Source organism: Lissotriton vulgaris, chromosome 12, assembly GCF_964263255.1.
Source record: "Lissotriton vulgaris chromosome 12, aLisVul1.2, whole genome shotgun sequence".
Taxonomy (NCBI): domain Eukaryota; kingdom Metazoa; phylum Chordata; class Amphibia; order Caudata; family Salamandridae; genus Lissotriton; species Lissotriton vulgaris.
In genome coordinates, this window is record NC_141700.1 from 42,529,533 (window position 1) to 42,546,862 (window position 17,330).

At 44.0% G+C, this 17,330-nt stretch overlaps 1 protein-coding gene across 1 annotated transcript; it reads left to right on the forward strand.

Moving 5' to 3' along the window:
* The first annotated feature begins 1,512 nt into the window (after window positions 1-1,512).
* Window positions 1,513-15,307, forward strand: IFI30 (IFI30 lysosomal thiol reductase). Its single transcript, XM_086946993.1, has 7 exons — window positions 1,513-1,957; window positions 6,876-7,064; window positions 9,415-9,489; window positions 11,188-11,283; window positions 12,524-12,676; window positions 13,966-14,034; window positions 14,821-15,307. Exons 1-7 carry the CDS (start codon window positions 1,841-1,843, stop codon window positions 14,893-14,895), a joined length of 774 nt encoding a protein of 257 aa, XP_086803119.1. The 5' UTR covers window positions 1,513-1,840; the 3' UTR covers window positions 14,896-15,307.
* Window positions 15,308-17,330: the final 2,023 nt, after the last annotated feature.

A 17,330-nucleotide genomic window follows, 5' to 3' on the forward strand; every position in this document is an offset into this window, starting at 1 on the left:
AAGGGAATTCCAGTAATCTAGTCCAGATCAAGAGGTAGCCATTCCTTTTAAGTGGAGTTATGTGGTATTCTCGATGGGTGTATTTTGATAATGGGCCTTTCTCCGAATCTCCAGAAATTATCTCGAGGTCTGATTCACAAAGACCCTCTGCATTGCAGTTTCTCATTGCGGAGCTCCCGCTATGACTGCGGAGGCTGTTTGTGAATCGGACCCTCCGTTTGCAAACACAATCTAATAAACGACCTGCCCCGATGAACAATATGAATGACAAACCATATCACCACAAACATGCAGGAATATTTCAAACTTTCTGTACACCATTTCAGCATTCCATTATTGAGATTTAGTTGAAGGTTCACAAACCTCATTCGCGACATACCACTCCCCACCAACTCATTAAGTTTGGATTACAAATATTGGGACTATTAAACTTTCAGGCAACATACTTGAATTTTTGAAAAATGTTTCATTAGTCTTAGTAAAGTGAACATCAGCAAAAGAACAGGAATAGATTGTCGAAAGGAGGTAGAATGAGTAGGCTAGGAAAGTAACCGGGGTCTTCCCATGTTGTCTTGAAATGTTAAAATAGATTTTAATTAAAAAAAATTAAATAATTTAAAACAGTAAATCAAAATAATTTAACTATTAATGCAAAAAATGTAAATGATTCATAACCAAAATTACTTTAAATGTTAGTCATTCAAACTAAATTTGAATGAAAATAATGATAAATTAGTTATGCACATTCTTGCACTGTTGTGAGGTGGCACTGGGGGCTGCCTCACAGCCACTTGCCTTTATGTGTACCTGAGTTTTACAAAAACCCTGCAAAGAACCAGCTGTTTCCCCGTTGCAACCAAGGGCGCTGTGTGTTCTGCCACTGCAGGTGGAGCAACAGTACCTTGTACTTTCACAAGTGTCAAAGATCACACATATCTTAAACAAATGGGGCATCCTGTGATCATATCTCAGATCACACATGCACCACACAGCCCTGGAAGGCAGGCAGGCAATATATCTCAATTTCCTTTCTGAAGAGATAAGATAGAGCATTATCTGTTTTGGAAGACGATGCTGAGCACAGAACCAAAAAAAAAAAACTGCACTGTAAGTTCTTCTTTTCTGCTCAGACTGGAAGTACATACTGATGCGAAGTCTGTGATGCTTGAATACACGTAGTGCAGGCTCTGACACTGCGAAGGGAGTAAAAAAAAAGAGAAAAGTTAATAAAACTTTACAGAGCTTTCATACATGGTTAGGGTGACCAAACGTCCCGGATTTTCACCAGCTGCCCCAACAGATTTCAGGAAATTAAACTCATGTCCTGGTTTTTAGAGGGTGTTGACTGAAAACAGTGGGAGGTGCCTTTTTATTTTTTCCCAAGCAGGGATAGTCGTCAGCTGTTATAAGAAAGAAATTTAATTAGCAGGCATGAGACTGGCTGAAAAAATTGCATTTTATGTTCTCCCTGCCTCTTCTATATTTGTCTGCTGAGGAGCGCTGCCTTCCAGTGCGCTCAGTTGAAGTAAAATTGTAGTCCTATTTATTTCGTGAAACGTCCCGGTTTTTGCCCTTAATGGCTCCTCGTTTGGACGGGACTCCTTTCTAGCGCGGAGGATCTTCCCGTGAAGAGGTCACAGACAGCTGATGCAGGGGCGGCTGCGTCAGCAGATTGGCTGAACTTGACCTTACGTCGTCCCCATCGAAACAAGTTTCCGCCTGACCTGAACTCGCAGAGCGTGGAGGCGGGAGGGGTGAAGTCAGCAGCTCGAGAGGAGAGCTGTACTCGGGCGGGAAGGGATCGAGGAAGGGGTTTCCACAGTGAGCCGAGTCCAGCACCATGAAGGCGGTTCTCCCACTCCTCCTCCTTGGGGTGGTAAGTGCTGCCACCCTGCCAGGGTGCCCCTACCCCCCCAGCCTGTGGTGCAGTTCTCTGGACATCGCCGTTGCTTGCAAGGTAAGGAGAAACCCAGGAGTGGAGTCGTTTCTAAGTTTCACTTGTAGTTTCGTCTGCTTTGACCTTTTCAGGGAGTGGTTGAAGAGTTTCCTAGAAGAAATCAAAACTTTGTTTCCCTGAAGAGGTTAAAATAGACACATTCGGCTCGTGCTGACTCAAGTTTAGAGCGGGGATGTTAAAATCCTGATACCAGTAGCACCCTGTAACTAAAATGTGATTTTTGTGCTGGGTTCTGGCAATATGTTTTGCATTCATAAAGCTTCATGGTGGCAACAAAGTGGTTTGTAAGTGGTTTGCATACAAAGCCGTGTTATAGTGAGGTGCAGCCTGGAAGGCTACTATGTTAGTAGTTGCAAAGGTTTAGCAACTAGTGTGTTGCAGTTTCACAAAGGACAATGGTACTAGGGGTGCAGCCGGTGGCTGTGATGTCGCGTGAGCGTTATACCTAAATTAAGCGTACAAAGAAGCACAAACATTGGAAATAGGTTTGGGTCTTGGAGGATTTCGTGTTTCAGAGTTGGGGGCGCTTGATTTTGGAATATTGGGTCTTCTCCAAAGACGGCTTTGTTGTGCTGACTCATTGCTAAATCTCTTAGTTCCAAAGAGCTTTGAAATTTCCATGTTGGGTGAGTTTCCACACCAAAGAATATTGGAATATTTCACAAAGCTTCTCTGACCAATAGCATGGAAAGCCTGTGGTATTTGTTGTCGATACATATTTAGCAAATAGTGCTGTTATTTTTTTTTTAATGAGTTCTAAAGGCCTGTTGGCGGGGGATGTGGACATTGCACAGCAACATTCAGGGAGCAGGCTAGGCTTGTTTGCTGTGCATGTCTGATATATTATGAGTCTGTCTCTATGTGGTGCTCACAAGGCACCTGGGTCTCTAGGACATAAACAACTCTCGCAGGCTATTTTGGGCGCTCTGCACTTGTTCGTGGAGCTCCTGTTTGTGCAGGGTGAGGCGGTCTGTCTAGTTCACACATCTGCAAGGCGTCTTAGTGAGGGCATGCATACTTCTGCTTTCTTCGCTGCGTGTGGGTATCGCAGAGACCGTTCCAGCATCTCTACAATTTTGTAAACGTTTGTTTTCCACATTGACCAAGAGGTTGAAACATTCTGAGAAGTGCATTAAATACCCTCGTAATTTTTTGTCCAGGGACAGTGCAGAACTGACTTAACAGAAAGCCATCAAATTGCACAGCTTTGCATTTGCTTAACCTAGGCCATTGAAGCCTAGACAGCCCATTCACGGGTGTTGCAACGGGTGCAGTCTGCAGCAGCTGAGGTGGCTCTGAATAGGTCATGGAGCTCCTCCACAACTATGGCACTGAGGGATCTCCATTGGTTGTCAATAAAAGAGCGGATAAGCTTCAAGTCATTATGCATTGTTTTCAGAGCGGTTCATGGATATGGACCATTACCCCTGCAGGATAAATTCAACTGGTATGAGCCTTCCAGACACTTACGGTCTGCTAACACAGGCTTAATATCGGTTCCCAGATTTAAACGATCCAGAATGGGGGGTAGAGCCTTCAGTGTAGCAGCGGCACAACTATGGAATGGGCTGCCCCTGAATCTTAAAATTAGCTGATTCCTTGATGGATTTTAGAAAGGGTTTGAAAACCCTATTGTTTCCTAGAAGTTAGTCAATCTGTTATCATCACTTGAGCCGCAGGTACAGTTGGTCCCGGTTTGTCTGATCGCCAGGATACCCGTAGGGTGATAGTAGCGCTATACAAAAACCTATTACATTACGTTACGGAGGAAACGTACAGTAGGAACATTATAGATTGGTAAATAACCTCCAGATTGGCCAGTTTACTGGACAGGTGGGTTAGTGGCACACAAGAGACCATAACCACATTAGAGCAGTTTCAAAGGTCTTTAATTCAGAGATTTACCCACATTATTCTTTCGAGTCATGTTTGTCATTCAGTGAGGATGGACAGAGGACGTGGAGTGTCCAGGTTGGTGGGGGTCTTGTCTCTCAGCACTGGAGCTGGGTCACTGGCTGTATCTAGAGACCTTCTCCTGCCTTATGAGAATCTCTTCACCGAAAGGACATTGGCTGGTGTGGCAGATACACTTTGGGCAAAGCTGAATTTCGAACAGGCCACCATGATGGTAGAATCAGTTTTTTGTTTTTTAAACACAAAAAATAAAGTGAGCATCTGGAGAGCAAAATAATTGTTCTGACATGCAGAAGGGACATTGTTTCTTTTCCACGCCCGTATCACACTTGGTGGAACCATGCATGAGAGATATGCATGTGGACATCTCACTTCATGGAGGTTAGTGGCGGACAGGCCTACCACCTATGATTGACTTCTGGTTGAGCCAATAGAGGCTCTCCATTTGCTCATCAGCAGACCACTTGTTGTAAAAGGGTGCGGGCATGGGTTAGGCAAGTTTATGGCTGGGCCCCGGCTACACTACACCATAAATGACTACCTTGGTAATGGCAGACTTTGTAACCTGGAGATCTATGTCCAATTTAAGCCCAGGAGGGCCGAATCCATAGTAGATTTTTGAAGTAATCCGATGACTATGAGAATTGTTCTTATTTAGATACTTTGCATGTAAATCTATCTCATAAATATACCATAAGTTAGATATCCTAAAAGGGTGTATCTAGGCCTATGGTGGACACCACTGCCCAGAGTTAGCACCCATGCGTGGAACGGACAGGTGTGCCTTTCAGAAATCTTTTTCACCTGGGATTGGGAGTTTGGAGGTGGAAATGGGCACATAGCATAGATTGGTGTCCTGCACATGTAGTATCGAACTGCGATCTGTATTTAGCCAGTGGCACACAGGCTTCAGGGCTGCAGACTCTATGGTGCTCGGGGACAGTCTTGCTCTTAAGACCATTGAGACATTTCTGTGGAACCTGAACCAGGTCATTACTACCCTGTGAATCAGAGTGACCGAGGGAGGGGAGGGAGGTCGCACCACATCAGACCAAGAGGATGGAATCCTTCTATGTTGGTCGCATTGACTTCCGTAATGCAAATGAGCTAGCACCGGAAGTGTGAACCCATGACACATACTTTCCGGGTCAGTATGGGAGAGGCAGTGTGTCCAGGAGTGCGAGCTTTCAGGCCGTTTGGATACATCAGCAAAGTTTCCGTTTGTCTACCAAATTAGCAGGAGGCTTTCATGTTGCACGTATTTTAGAGAAACCACTGCCCGTGACCTAGACATTATTCATGTTCTTGTGACCTGCCTAGAATGTGCTGTGAGGTCATATTGAAACCGAACAGGAAAGGCTGCGAAAATTGCATTAAAAAAATCAGCACAGCGGTCCTCAGTTGGCACGCCTCAAACACGCACAATTAGCACATGACCGAAAGGCGTGGTGCGTCATTCTATTTAAAAAAAAAAAAAAACAATTACTGAACAAGAAGACAAGTAAATACTCTAATTTAATGGCGTTGGTATAATACTGCAACTTGAAGAGTTAACTATTTTGATCTCTGTTTTAATTTTTTTATTCGAAATTAAATACTACCTCAACAGTAGACCTACTTGGAATAAATCTCTTACAGTCAAGTAGTGAAGAGATGATTTTCGTCAGGTAAACCCACCTCAAGCAACAGGGTTGAGTTGTAAGAAATAGCAGCATTTTGAGCTTTACAAATACTGATATCTGTCTCGAAGGCTACTAGTCCAGGTGTTCTGTAAATATTACTTCTGGTTTTTTTACTGCCTACTTCAGAGCAGTGAATTTGACAATTTAGCATAGGGGACCACTCATGTCCCCCCCCCCCCCAACTGCTCCAGCCAGGACCCCCTGCAGCCTCCTCTTATGTGGAAGGAATGTGCATTCATTCTGTGTCTCTCTCTCTGGAAATGATGTTTTAGATCAGGCTCCTCCCAGCATGCCTAGTGCTTCCGCCCGCTCGCCATTGGCTGCGCGATGGAGCTCAAGGTGCTTTATTATAGTCACACACCTGTGAAAGTGCCTGAACTGTCAGACTCTACCGAATGAAGACCGTAAGTACGCTCTGGTTTTCTTCCACATCTTGTTCAGTTATGAGCTGGGTAGTAGTACATCCGTCAACATCATTGGCCAAACCAGTGACCCTGTATGCCAGGGTCATCTCCCAGCATTCATCTGTCCCTGAATTTAGAATGAGACTCTGGTCATTGTTCCAGGAAGCAATTGCCGCAGACGTGTTTTCTGTAAAACAGGTTGTCCAGCATATATATGTCAAGTAAAGCTGGACCCATGCCAGATTTACTGGGTAGCAGGGTAAAGCTAATCTAATTTAGAACAAATCACATAGTCAGTGAAAGACTTGAAAACTGGTGTAGATCTGACAATCTGAACCTATGTTCCACATCTTCGTAGTGAACATCAGTAAAGGGCGTAAATACCCATATTTAATTTTTTTAACTACCCCTCCCCTGCTCTTCTTCTTGGCCCTTAGGATCAGTGCTTAATTTGAACCAGTAGTTTCTGGTGCTCAGCACCTGCACTTAATTGTCAACACCAGCACTTATGACAGTCTGCCACATGATGGTGCTGTTTATTTAAGTTCAAGATGAGCACAATAGTTATTTATTAATTCAATACACATTAAAAATGATTATCTGCCATCCAAGCCATTCTTAGCTTTGGGGGCCAGGAATAGTCTGAATTGTCACACTTGAATGAGTGTGATGGTTGGTTAGTTGTGTTGGTTCTGTAACTGGCAGCGCTGGAAGGGGCAATGGGTGGTGCAAGCTGCGGTGGCCTCCAGATGAGGGCCCGGCATTTATGTTTTTTAACAAATTAAGCACTGCTTAGATTAATATACGAGGGTGTTGAGTCCACTCTTTGATGTCCTATTTTACAGATTTTCTCCTTGATCGAATCAATATTTTTAGGTCTCGCGTTAGGTATTACTTTTTCTACGGTGCTTCTTTTAGGTGGAAAAGCAATGCGTGGAGTTTTACAGCCGCTCGGAGTCCTACTCGGATGACCTGGTACGGATCGAATTGTACTTTGAAAGTCTCTGCGGCGGTTGCCGAAATTTCTTCACCAGCCAACTATTCCCCACTTGGAAGATGCTGAGCGCCATCGTGAACATCACATTGGTCCCATATGGAAACGCGCAGGTAATGTCTCGACCAAATGTCACTTCCCTCTGCCAGTTAGACCACTATATACTGCCTACAATGATTGTCACAGAATGGTTGTCATGTTTCTCTGTAAATTCTTGTCACAATCTTAGCATTGGCACTGAATGTATTTATAGCCATGACAGTAAAGAGATCAGAAGGAGTCTTGTACATTACCCTTACTGGGGTCAGACTCATTTCTAAACAAGATTTGTGTTGCTTTTTTTTGGATTTTTTAAAAAATAAATGTTCCATGTTTTACATTGATGTAAAAATAAACTAGAAAATCAACACCTGTGTGTTCTTACTACAGTACATTCTTGAGATTTTTCTAGGCAAAACAACACAATGTTATTGCAAGATATGATTCTACAAATCGACACGGGCGTACAATTACAATACATTTTATGCACCAGCCAAGGAATAAAACCATAATTAATATTCCCAAATGAAAATGTTTGCAGGATTTTAGTATTTGCAGTTTGTATAATTGTTATTTTATGTTCTTCTATACATTCTACTTTCATGCTTAGCTAAGTGACGGTTTAAAGTGAAATAAGTAACTGGACTTGACAGCTTATCTTTACATGTCAAACATAAATCTTAAACTAGACAAAGAGGAAGATTTGAAAAAAAAAAACTGAAGATCTGTACATTTTCACCTGCTACGTAATATAAAAGAAATTGGCTCCAAAATCTATATTAAAGTACACAGCTCAAAAATCGAATTTTAGGTGGTTTTTAAAATGTTGTTAGTGCGGATACAGCTTCCTGGTGCGTCAGTGTGCTAAACAAGATGGTAAAGGAGTGACCTTAACACAGTCTGAAGAGAATATATCATAATCATCATAAACATCTTTAGTTAAGTTCATATTCTGAGACATTATTTTTGGGAGATGTACCATTAAGTCCCATTATCAATATGGTGTCTTCTAATGTAATGGAGCATAAAATAAGAAACATACGGGCAAGGAGGTATAGTCCCAGGACAACCAAAGAAAGGTGCAGTATTCTGCAGCATTGTTAACAAGTAGGTTCACATACTAATTACAACAGAAAGCACAGTTCACGTGCAAAAAATATGTATGTTGAGGCAGAGAAAGAATGAACACGGAAGTGCTGGCCCCAGAGCAGGGGGTTGAACGAATGCTCCCTTCAACAAGCAATGCTGCATGAGTTATGTCAAGCTGCTTGTTTTCCCTTTCAAGATATAGACCAAACCCAAAATACATTTGTGCAGCAGGGTTGTTAACTGCGAGAAGGGAGGGAGCGAGCGGCTGAGCCATAATAAATCAAGCGCCCGGTGGGAGACGCCATGCGCGTGCACATCACCTGTCCGGCGGCAAGCGCGCACATGGTTTGTCTCCCGTTGGGAACGAAAGCGAAGACAATAGAGTCTCGCCAGCGAAGCAGAGCAAGCTCTGCGTTCGCACGCGAGACCTGAAAAGGGGGCTGGAAGTAGAGAGTGAAGATGAGACAGGAAGTTAGGAGGCGGTGCAGATGCACTTGTCCAGTTGAGCCACCATAAGAGGTTGGAGGGTTCGTAAATCAAACCCATCCATGAAACAACTTGCGACTCGAGTAAGAATTTAGAGCATGCAGATACGGGGCAGGGAAGCCTGTGCATGAAGAGCTCACTAAAACAAAGTAAACAGTTGAGCCATAAGCGAGTGTGAGCATAGTGAGAGGAGATATCGAAGTCCGGACACTAACTCTTTCTGTCAATTAAGAGCTAGTTTGCAATTCCAGCAGTTGGGCATGTCTCTGAGCTAGAGAGGATTTCTTGCAATCGATGTAGGCGCTTGTAAACTCACAGGAAAACCATTGCCAGCATGGAAAGGTTAGAAGACGCTGGGGGGAGAGATAGCCAATCATATGCAAGAGTTAGTCTTCTACGTCATTGGGGTTTATATAACAAGTGAGAGTGGGGAAATAAATTCAAATTGAGGATATGGTGGCTCCAGGTCCAAGGTAATCCACAGGGCCCACCAAGAAGAAATTCAACTAGGAGGGACCTGCAGGACAATCTGGAGTAAGTCTGAGGGATCTCAGACAGAACTGAAAACTGGTGTAGAGAGAATTGTTTCTAGCTTATTATAATTTACACTCTTCCTATGTTGAGGCGCTATAAGTGGTCCTTTTCCAAGCTGCCAGCCAAAAATGAAGGCCCAGATATATTGGGGAAGCCAAAGTAAGGTCTTTCTAATATTTATTATAAAGCGCTGGCAAAGTTACTAGAGCCCCCGTAGGCCGCAGCCTGTGGCTCAGATTTGTTTCTAACATCTAATCAGAAGCCACAACTCATTGGTGTGTCTCATTCTTTGGTTTGAACGTGTTTTTCTTACAGGAAAGGAATGAAAGCGGCAAGTGGGTCTTCAACTGTCAGCACGGACCCAATGAGTGTCTTGGAAATATGATTGAGGTTAGTTTACGGGTCGGTGGAGGATGGGGGTGGGTGTCGTTGGTATTGACCGGTTCGGGTTATCCACAGGACATCTAGATGGAGATATTAATTTCCTCCTTTAAAGAATGGAATGCCTTCATTAATCTACAATTTCTATAATACACTATGGAGAACATCACCTTGTGTTTAATTGGTTTGTATAGCGCCAACATGTTGTTGTGAAAGCAGCCACATCAAAGCACTAGTATGACAAAGAGAGAGCAAAAGGCATGAGAGAGAGTTGGATCAGGGAGCAGAGGAAGATGTTCATTATAGGGCGTGCAAATCAGCAATGGTAGACACATCTAAGTCTGACATTTTGAGTCTTGTCTTCAAGCTGAGGATTTAAGAATGCACTACAGTGTTTTACATCTGAACACCACCATTCTCATGGAAAATGTCTAGAATGGGCTCATATCTTTGAAGTTGTGGGCCAGGAGCTGACACTAAAGTAAGATTTTCGAAAATACTATATTTTTAACATGCCAATTCAGCCTTTGTTTCTCCACTTAACGATTAGTAATTGTTCATAGAGCTCAAAAACTATTTGACATTTTTTTTATCCTGTTGAAAGGTTTTTTTCTGGCATTCTATATTTCAAGTTTCTATTTCAAATAGGAAGAAATACGTTTTGCTACTTTTTTCGTATTTGTTGACCGGTCATGATGTACAATTTATAGCCTTATCAGTAATAAAAACACTGGATAGTTGGCAACCTTGATCATTAATTATCCTGAAGTGATCATCTGTGCTAGACACAGTGACTCATAGCCAGATCCAAGGATCTCAACACACTGCCAATGGTCCCACCCTTCAAAGTTCAAAAGCTTCCTCTCTGGTCCTTTTCTCTCCTGCTTTCTAATATTTGTATAATCCAAAAACATGCACCCACCCAAAGTCTTTGACTAACCCGTCCGGTCATTCAACACATGGTACCCAATTGTACCCTAGTGGCAGGGGTTATCTAGACCAATGCGGTCTGCATCCAGCTGCCAGGACTCCCAAACGACTGATACGCTGAAGCGACTGCATTGAACCGGGCAAACCAAGATATCACTCTCCTGAGTCCCTCTTCCCAGACTTTCTCTTTCCACTGCTCAGCCCTGCAACTTCTATAGTCCGCTCATAACCTTCAACCAATCCGTTACAAACCTGGGCGTTCACCTTGGCTGCGCCCCAAGCATTTCCTGTTAATGCAGTCCAAGTGATGTTCACTTCATGCTCAAGAGTCTCATGGAAAGAGCTCCACTCACTTCTCTTCCTCCTTATAACTCCCAACAGTTCACACACTGATGAACCCCAAACTGGACAAGCCAACCCTCTCTGTGTAGTTGTCCCTCAAACATACCTGTGTCTCTGCTAAATATATGTGATCACTAGACCTTAGTGCCAAGAAGTCACCAGAGCTTGAAATACTCTAAACTACAAGCCTCTGCCCATCCCTTCCAGAGCATAAAATACTCTCCTTTTTGGTACAACTTGGGCAGTGTGAATACCCAAAGAGTATATTCTGAAAGTAGACCTCAGTTTATTATGTGTTAAGGCAATGACTGTGACCAGACAGATAATATCCAAGTGCTACAAAGTTAATTTAGGATGCTGTGAAGCACTTCGCCTATGACATAACATAAAAGCGCTTTGTAGCAGACATATGACTGTGTTTCGTGTCCTTTCTAGACCTGCCTGATGAATATTTTGGAAAGCGCGGACCTGTATCTCCCCGTCATCTACTGCATTGAATCAGCAGAAAGTGTGATCAAAGCTGTGCAGCCAGTAAGTGGTAATATTTAAGATGTTTTGCCTACCACCTACACAGCTCTGTACCACGAACACCTCGATTGTATAGAGTGCATGAGAACATTCTGTGTACAGAACCGTGAACTCTCTTGAATACTTGTACTACCCACAAGGTTGAGTAGCTATATGAATAGAGAACCGAGCTGAAAAAGGCTTTAGGCCCTATTCACAAAAGTAAATTTGTCCACAAATATAACTTTACAACTGAATTTTCCTTGTGTACCTCTGCCAGGAATTCGCAGTGGCTTTCCTAGCAGACGTTAGCACAGTTACGTTTTTCAGATCTCTACCAGAAGTGTGCAGTTATCTGGAGAAGTGGTGCTCAATGGTTAGAGCGGCAGACCCTGATGCAGAGGTCTAGCCCGGGACCAGGGTTCAATTCCCCGCCTTGGCGGGTCTTGGGCTCAAAAATTCCACGGACCTGATAATTCTCGCCTCGGTGCCTATTCCAATCATGGAGTCCCACTCTGCAACTCTGGGCAATAGCTTGCTTAATCTCCACAACGGCCCCCACAACGCTAAGGATGCCTGGCCCCCACCTTGGGGGTGCCTAGAAGTGGACGCCTCACAGGGAAAGCCAGGATGGGTTCCACAGCGGTATTCGTACAAGCGCCTTGAGACCCTTGCGGGTGAGTAGTGCGCTATACAAGTATCAATTTACACTCAAGGGGTTGGTAAGTGGACGTGCCAAGGCATGGTGTGCATTGGTAGTTTGGAAATGCCCACATACATGTTCATTTCTCAGCATTGACCAACTCCTCTGCTTTCCCATTCATCCTGGGAAGGGTCGGATATGTACTCCAGGCAAGGGATGGAATAAGTCCCCCTTCCAGATTCTGTACTGTGCTGGGGGTATAGGGGAAGGGTTTTCTCCAAAAGGAAAACAAATTTCTCAATAGAGAAAACCAGAAAATGTACATTTGGACAAGGGTCCCCCAGGAAATGTCACCTGACATTCCCTTTGCCCCTGGCACTGCATTGTATACATATTACTGGGAATGTTAATGATTCCAGATAGTAGAAAATCTACACTCACATTTAGGATTGAATCTACGAGTGCAAATTTACAGCTTTACTTATGAAATTGGACCGAAGAAAAATGAGCTTTCAGTAGGCATGTAATAGAAGAGACCTACCTGTGATAAGTGCTTTGTGAGTTGAACAGAAAACATGTATTGCTTATAGTGTTTCCAACCACTTTTCTTACTTGTTCTAGTGCCTCGAGGTCTATCAGCCGGAGCTGAGCCTGGATAAAGTCATGGAGTGCGCAAAAGGCGACCTTGGAAACAAGCTGATGCATGAAAATGCTCTACGGACGCAGCAGCTGGATCCGCCCCATAAGTTTGTCCCGTGGATTGTCGTAAATGGGGTACGACTTCAAGTGTGTGTGTGTGTGTGCATGCATACCTGTATGTCAGTGTGTGTGTTTGAATAGTAAAGTTTGTGTGTGCAAACATGTAAGCATGTGTTCGTGCATGACTATGTGCGAGTGTAAATTATAGTAATGGTGGGTTGACTTTGACGTTTTAGGGTATCACCTTTTGTCTGTTGCCAAACTATTGAAACTCTTGTATACCATCAGGGCTGTACCTCACGTCCAAAATAGCACTGTTATGTTAAATAGATGTGTATGGTGCAGCTTATCCCCCGTGAGGGTATTCATGGGCGGGAGCAGAAGCATAGGCCTGCTGGTGCATTTAATGCTGTTAACACAAATTGTAATGGGTTCTGAGGAAGGGGCGCCTTACTCCCAAAATCCACACTTTATTCTCAGACTCTACGTTTCTCGGCTCAGGAGTGGTGGCTTATACCAGCGTCAGCTAGGACTATGCAAGCAGCACTGCCCATGCCTTCTAATTCTAAAAGTGCCTCAAAATGCAGCCATGGATACAATATTTTGTATAGTTTGACTATATACATACTGAACTAGACTCCTCTTTATCACTGAGTTGACTTAAAAAACAAAAAACAGTCAAAATAAGGGTATAGATATTCTTCTCTTGTTTATAAGGTCTTGTAGTAATCCATTAGACCAGAAGTGTTCAAAGTAGGTCCCCAGGGGAGGGACCCATAAGAAAATTTTCAAGATACTCAAATAGGATACATTTATTTCCAGTTAATCTGACTGGAAATTACTTACATAGTCAGTGTATTAATCACTTATAGAGCGCTGCAGATCACCTGTAAGGGGCTCGAGGCTGTTGTCACGAAGTGGCATAGACCCAGCGTTCCTGTGCCAACGCTGGACACCCTACTTTAAACCATATGTCACAACTCGCAGCCTGGTGGCTCTCTTCAAAATACAAAGTATCTCACAGTGACCTCTACAATGTATAAAAAGCCTGGGACTATAACGATGCTCAGACAAATATTTAGGGGTTATTCCATCTCATGGAGTTGCGCCAAACTACAACCTACCTGGTCAATATGCCTGACCAAATATGAGAATAAGACAGCCTCCAGCTAGACACATGGATATGTTCAGAGCGCCTGCAATCGACTGCGTAAAGTTAGATTCCCCACCACCAAATTGATGATTCATCCCTGGTGACGTTGAGTCATGACCACTAGTCATAAACCGAGTCTATATTTAAAACACATCACATTCTCCTGGTGCAGCCTTTAAGTAACTCCAACATTTTGATTTATTCCACCCAGAAACACACAGATGAACTTCAGAGCAAAGCCCAGACTGCGCTGTTCAACCTTATTTGTGAAACATACACGGTAAGTAATGTTTTACGGTTCAGATGCCTTAATACGCCAAAGCCCGTATGATATGATACGGGTTGTATTAAATGATGGGGGTTTCGAGGCAATGTAATGACATTTAAAAACTTCCGGGATCTTAGACCTTGGGACACACTTTTTTAACCTTTAAACCTTAGAGATACCCCAAGTTGGTTCTAAAGCCTTTCGGTGTCTCCTTTCTTTAAAGCGATGGAGGCATGAAGTGCAGGTCCAGTTCTCTATCCTAATCCAATCTTTGCTCATCCTCCAGTTTACATAAGACAGAAGTCAAGGGATTAGCAGAAGCCTTAGAAGGTGCAATCAGTGCATAAGCATCAGCATACTATAGGAACATGTGTTGTAAGAATATCCAATGAAGACAATTCTGGATGGCCCGTTTATCAGTTTTCGCCCTCGGAAACTCTTCAGTGTTGGATTTTACTTTCATTGCTGTCGATTTATGTTCTCTCCTCGTTGTCACTGATCCTCCGTTATGTTGATGTTTCCTTTCGTCCCTAGCACTCAGAGACGACTACTTATGCCTTGTAGTCCTTAACAAAACAAAAACAAAATGAATGAAAAGAAAATCTCTTGAAATGCTCCATCGCTTTCCTTAAGTTAGGTTAACTAAAAGAAAGTGAGACCAATAGCCTACTTTCTTAGAGTAAAGTATTAATTTGGTGATGATAATAAAGGAGGTACATCTCCTGGATTCTGTTCATCAACATTTTTTTCATTACTACTCTGACATGTAACTAATAAACCTCTTTTGTCTCCATGCAGGGACCAAAACCAATCGCCTGTCAGGCTACAAAAGGCCAAATTCCAATAAAGATAGACCATTTATGTATGAATTAACACTTCTGTCTAGAAGCCTGAAGCACTTTTATCTGTATTTGCACAAAATACCAATGAAGTGGGTCCCACCAAACCTTTTTAGCGTTATGACGAAGAGAGAAAAGGCTCCGTGCTGGCACTGACCGACGCACTTCCTGTGGTGTGCTACCTGTGGTATCCTGTCCTGGTTAAAGTCTAATTGATCAGTCTTTATTGGATCTGGAATCAATTTCCCCACAAAATGTTGATGACCAGTCTGGGCAGGTGTGTTGTATCCCAGACACAATATATATTGCTGGATTAAATGGAATGTTATGGTATAGCATTGGAACTACCCAGGTGGTGGGATCCAAGAGTGAAGATTGGAGGCTCACCATGACGTGAGAAGGCTTTGTAGCCGTGGGTTCTGATAATAAAGCTTATTGTACAATTATGCCGATCTCATGTCTTCATTTGGTGAGGATCCGGTTATGGAGGGCTCAGTACGCCGAGTCATTGATTATCTTCCATATGCTGAGTCAACTTTACGGTGAACCCCGCTGTTTCCCGATCCTATCCAGTTTGTTTGTGTTTTGGTATGCCCATAGGTTACCTACAATATGTATAATTTAATATGCAGTTATGGGTTACCTAAAGAATTTCAGGCGCTGAATGTGGTATATATCTCATATGTGAACCTGCAGGGTGTGCCCCGTACTAAGAAACTATTTTGTGTTGAATCTGACCGGTCATGCACCCTCGTCAGGATGAATATGTTCTATTTCTCACCGGACTAGCAGTGGCAAACAACAATTCTTATGTCATATCTATTTAAAGAGATTCAAACCCTATTTTGTGCAATGGATCAAACATTTTCTATTGATCTTAACTTTTAAATGTTGTATTGTATCGTTTGTAGGAGAGTAGGATCTGCTTCTTATAGTTACCCTCCCTTTTTGCTGATGTTTCACTGTTTTCGACTTAGTCTGGCTGGGATCCTACTATTCAGGACCCGAGCCTAGCTTTTTTCTCCTCTAAACTGATTGCATGTACTTTAGGTACACTCCAGATTGGATTATGGGGTACCCTTATAAGTCCCTAGTATATGGTATACTATATACCCAGGGCATAGGTACCCCAGAGGCCTCCCAGGGGCTGCCGCATGTATTATGCCACCCCTGAGAGGCCACTCAAATTGACACCACAGGTCTGATACTGCAACCTGTGTAAGGTGGTGCATGCACCCCTAACTTAGATATAGGTTCACTATATCTACCTTATCACTGCACATATAAACCGATCAGTCACCCCTATGGCAGGCCTTATCAATCCTGAAGGCAGGGTGCTGGGTTTTATGTGAGAGGGTGCCCATGCATGAGCAGAGCCCCTCTGCAGCATTCGGAATCAATTTTCCGGGGTTGTTCTGTGATGCAGCCATACCATATACTCTTAAGTGCATTGTAACCTCGCTGTAAATGCTAACTTTAAAATGGATGCACAGAAACCTGACGTGTTTGGTGTCAAACACCTTTGAATCATACCTCCACACCAGTAACTGGTGTGAGAGGTATAATTCCTCCCTCCTAAAGGGAGAAATATCAATCAATCATTCCATTTGTAGCTCGCTACATACCCGTGAGGGCCTCAAGGCGCTGGGGGTGTGTTGCTACTGATCGAAAAGCCAGGTCTTGAGAAGCCTTCTGAAGGTCAGCAGGTCCTGGGTCTGTCGTATGCCAGTAGGGAGAGTGTTCCAGGTCTTGGCAGCGAGGTAGGAGAAGGATCTGCCGCAGGCGGTGGTTTTCCGGAAGCATGGAACTGGGGCGAGGTTGGTGGAGCGGAGGCTGCGGGTGGGGGGGGTAGAAGCTGAGTCGGTCGTTGAGGTATGCTGGTCTGGCGTTGTGAGTTTGAAGGTGATCCTGTTGTTGACAGGGAGCCAATGCAGGCCTCTCAGGTGGGGTGTGATGTGGCTGCGTCGGGTGACATCGAGGATCAGTCGTGCCGAGGCGTTCTGGATGCGTTGCAGCCATCTCAGGAGCTTCGTTGTTCCTGCGTAGAGGGCGTTCCCGTAGTCCAGTATGCTGGTGACGAGGGCCTGGGTGGCGGTTTCCCTTGTGTCGGAGGGGATCCATTTGATGATCCTGCGGAGCATTCGGAGGGTGTGGAAGCAGGAAGCGGAGACGGCGTTAACCTGCTTGGTCATGGAGAGGGCGGAGTCGAGGATGACCCCCAAGTTAAGTGCGTGGTCGGTGGGCTCTGGGGCTGTCCCCAGCGATGTTGGCCACCAGGAGTCGTCCCAGACTGAGGGGTGGGGTCGAGGATGAGGACCTCCGTCTTGTCTGAGTTCAGCTTCAGCCTGCTGTCTTGCATCCATTTGGCGACGGTCTTCGTTCCTCTGTGGAGGTTGGCTTTAGCGGTGTGGGGGTCTTCGATGAGGAATATGATCAGCTGGGTGTTGGCGTAGGAGATGTTATTGAGGC

Coding starts and splice junctions, on each gene's coding strand:
- IFI30 (XM_086946993.1), top strand. CDS start 1,841: ATGAAGGCGGTTCTCCCACTCCTCCTCCTTGGGGTGGTAAGTGCTGCC. Junction 7,065..9,414: donor TCCCATATGGAAACGCGCAG/GTAATGTCTCGA, acceptor TTTTTCTTACAG/GAAAGGAATGAAAGCGGCAA. Junction 9,490..11,187: donor GTCTTGGAAATATGATTGAG/GTTAGTTTACGG, acceptor TGTCCTTTCTAG/ACCTGCCTGATGAATATTTT.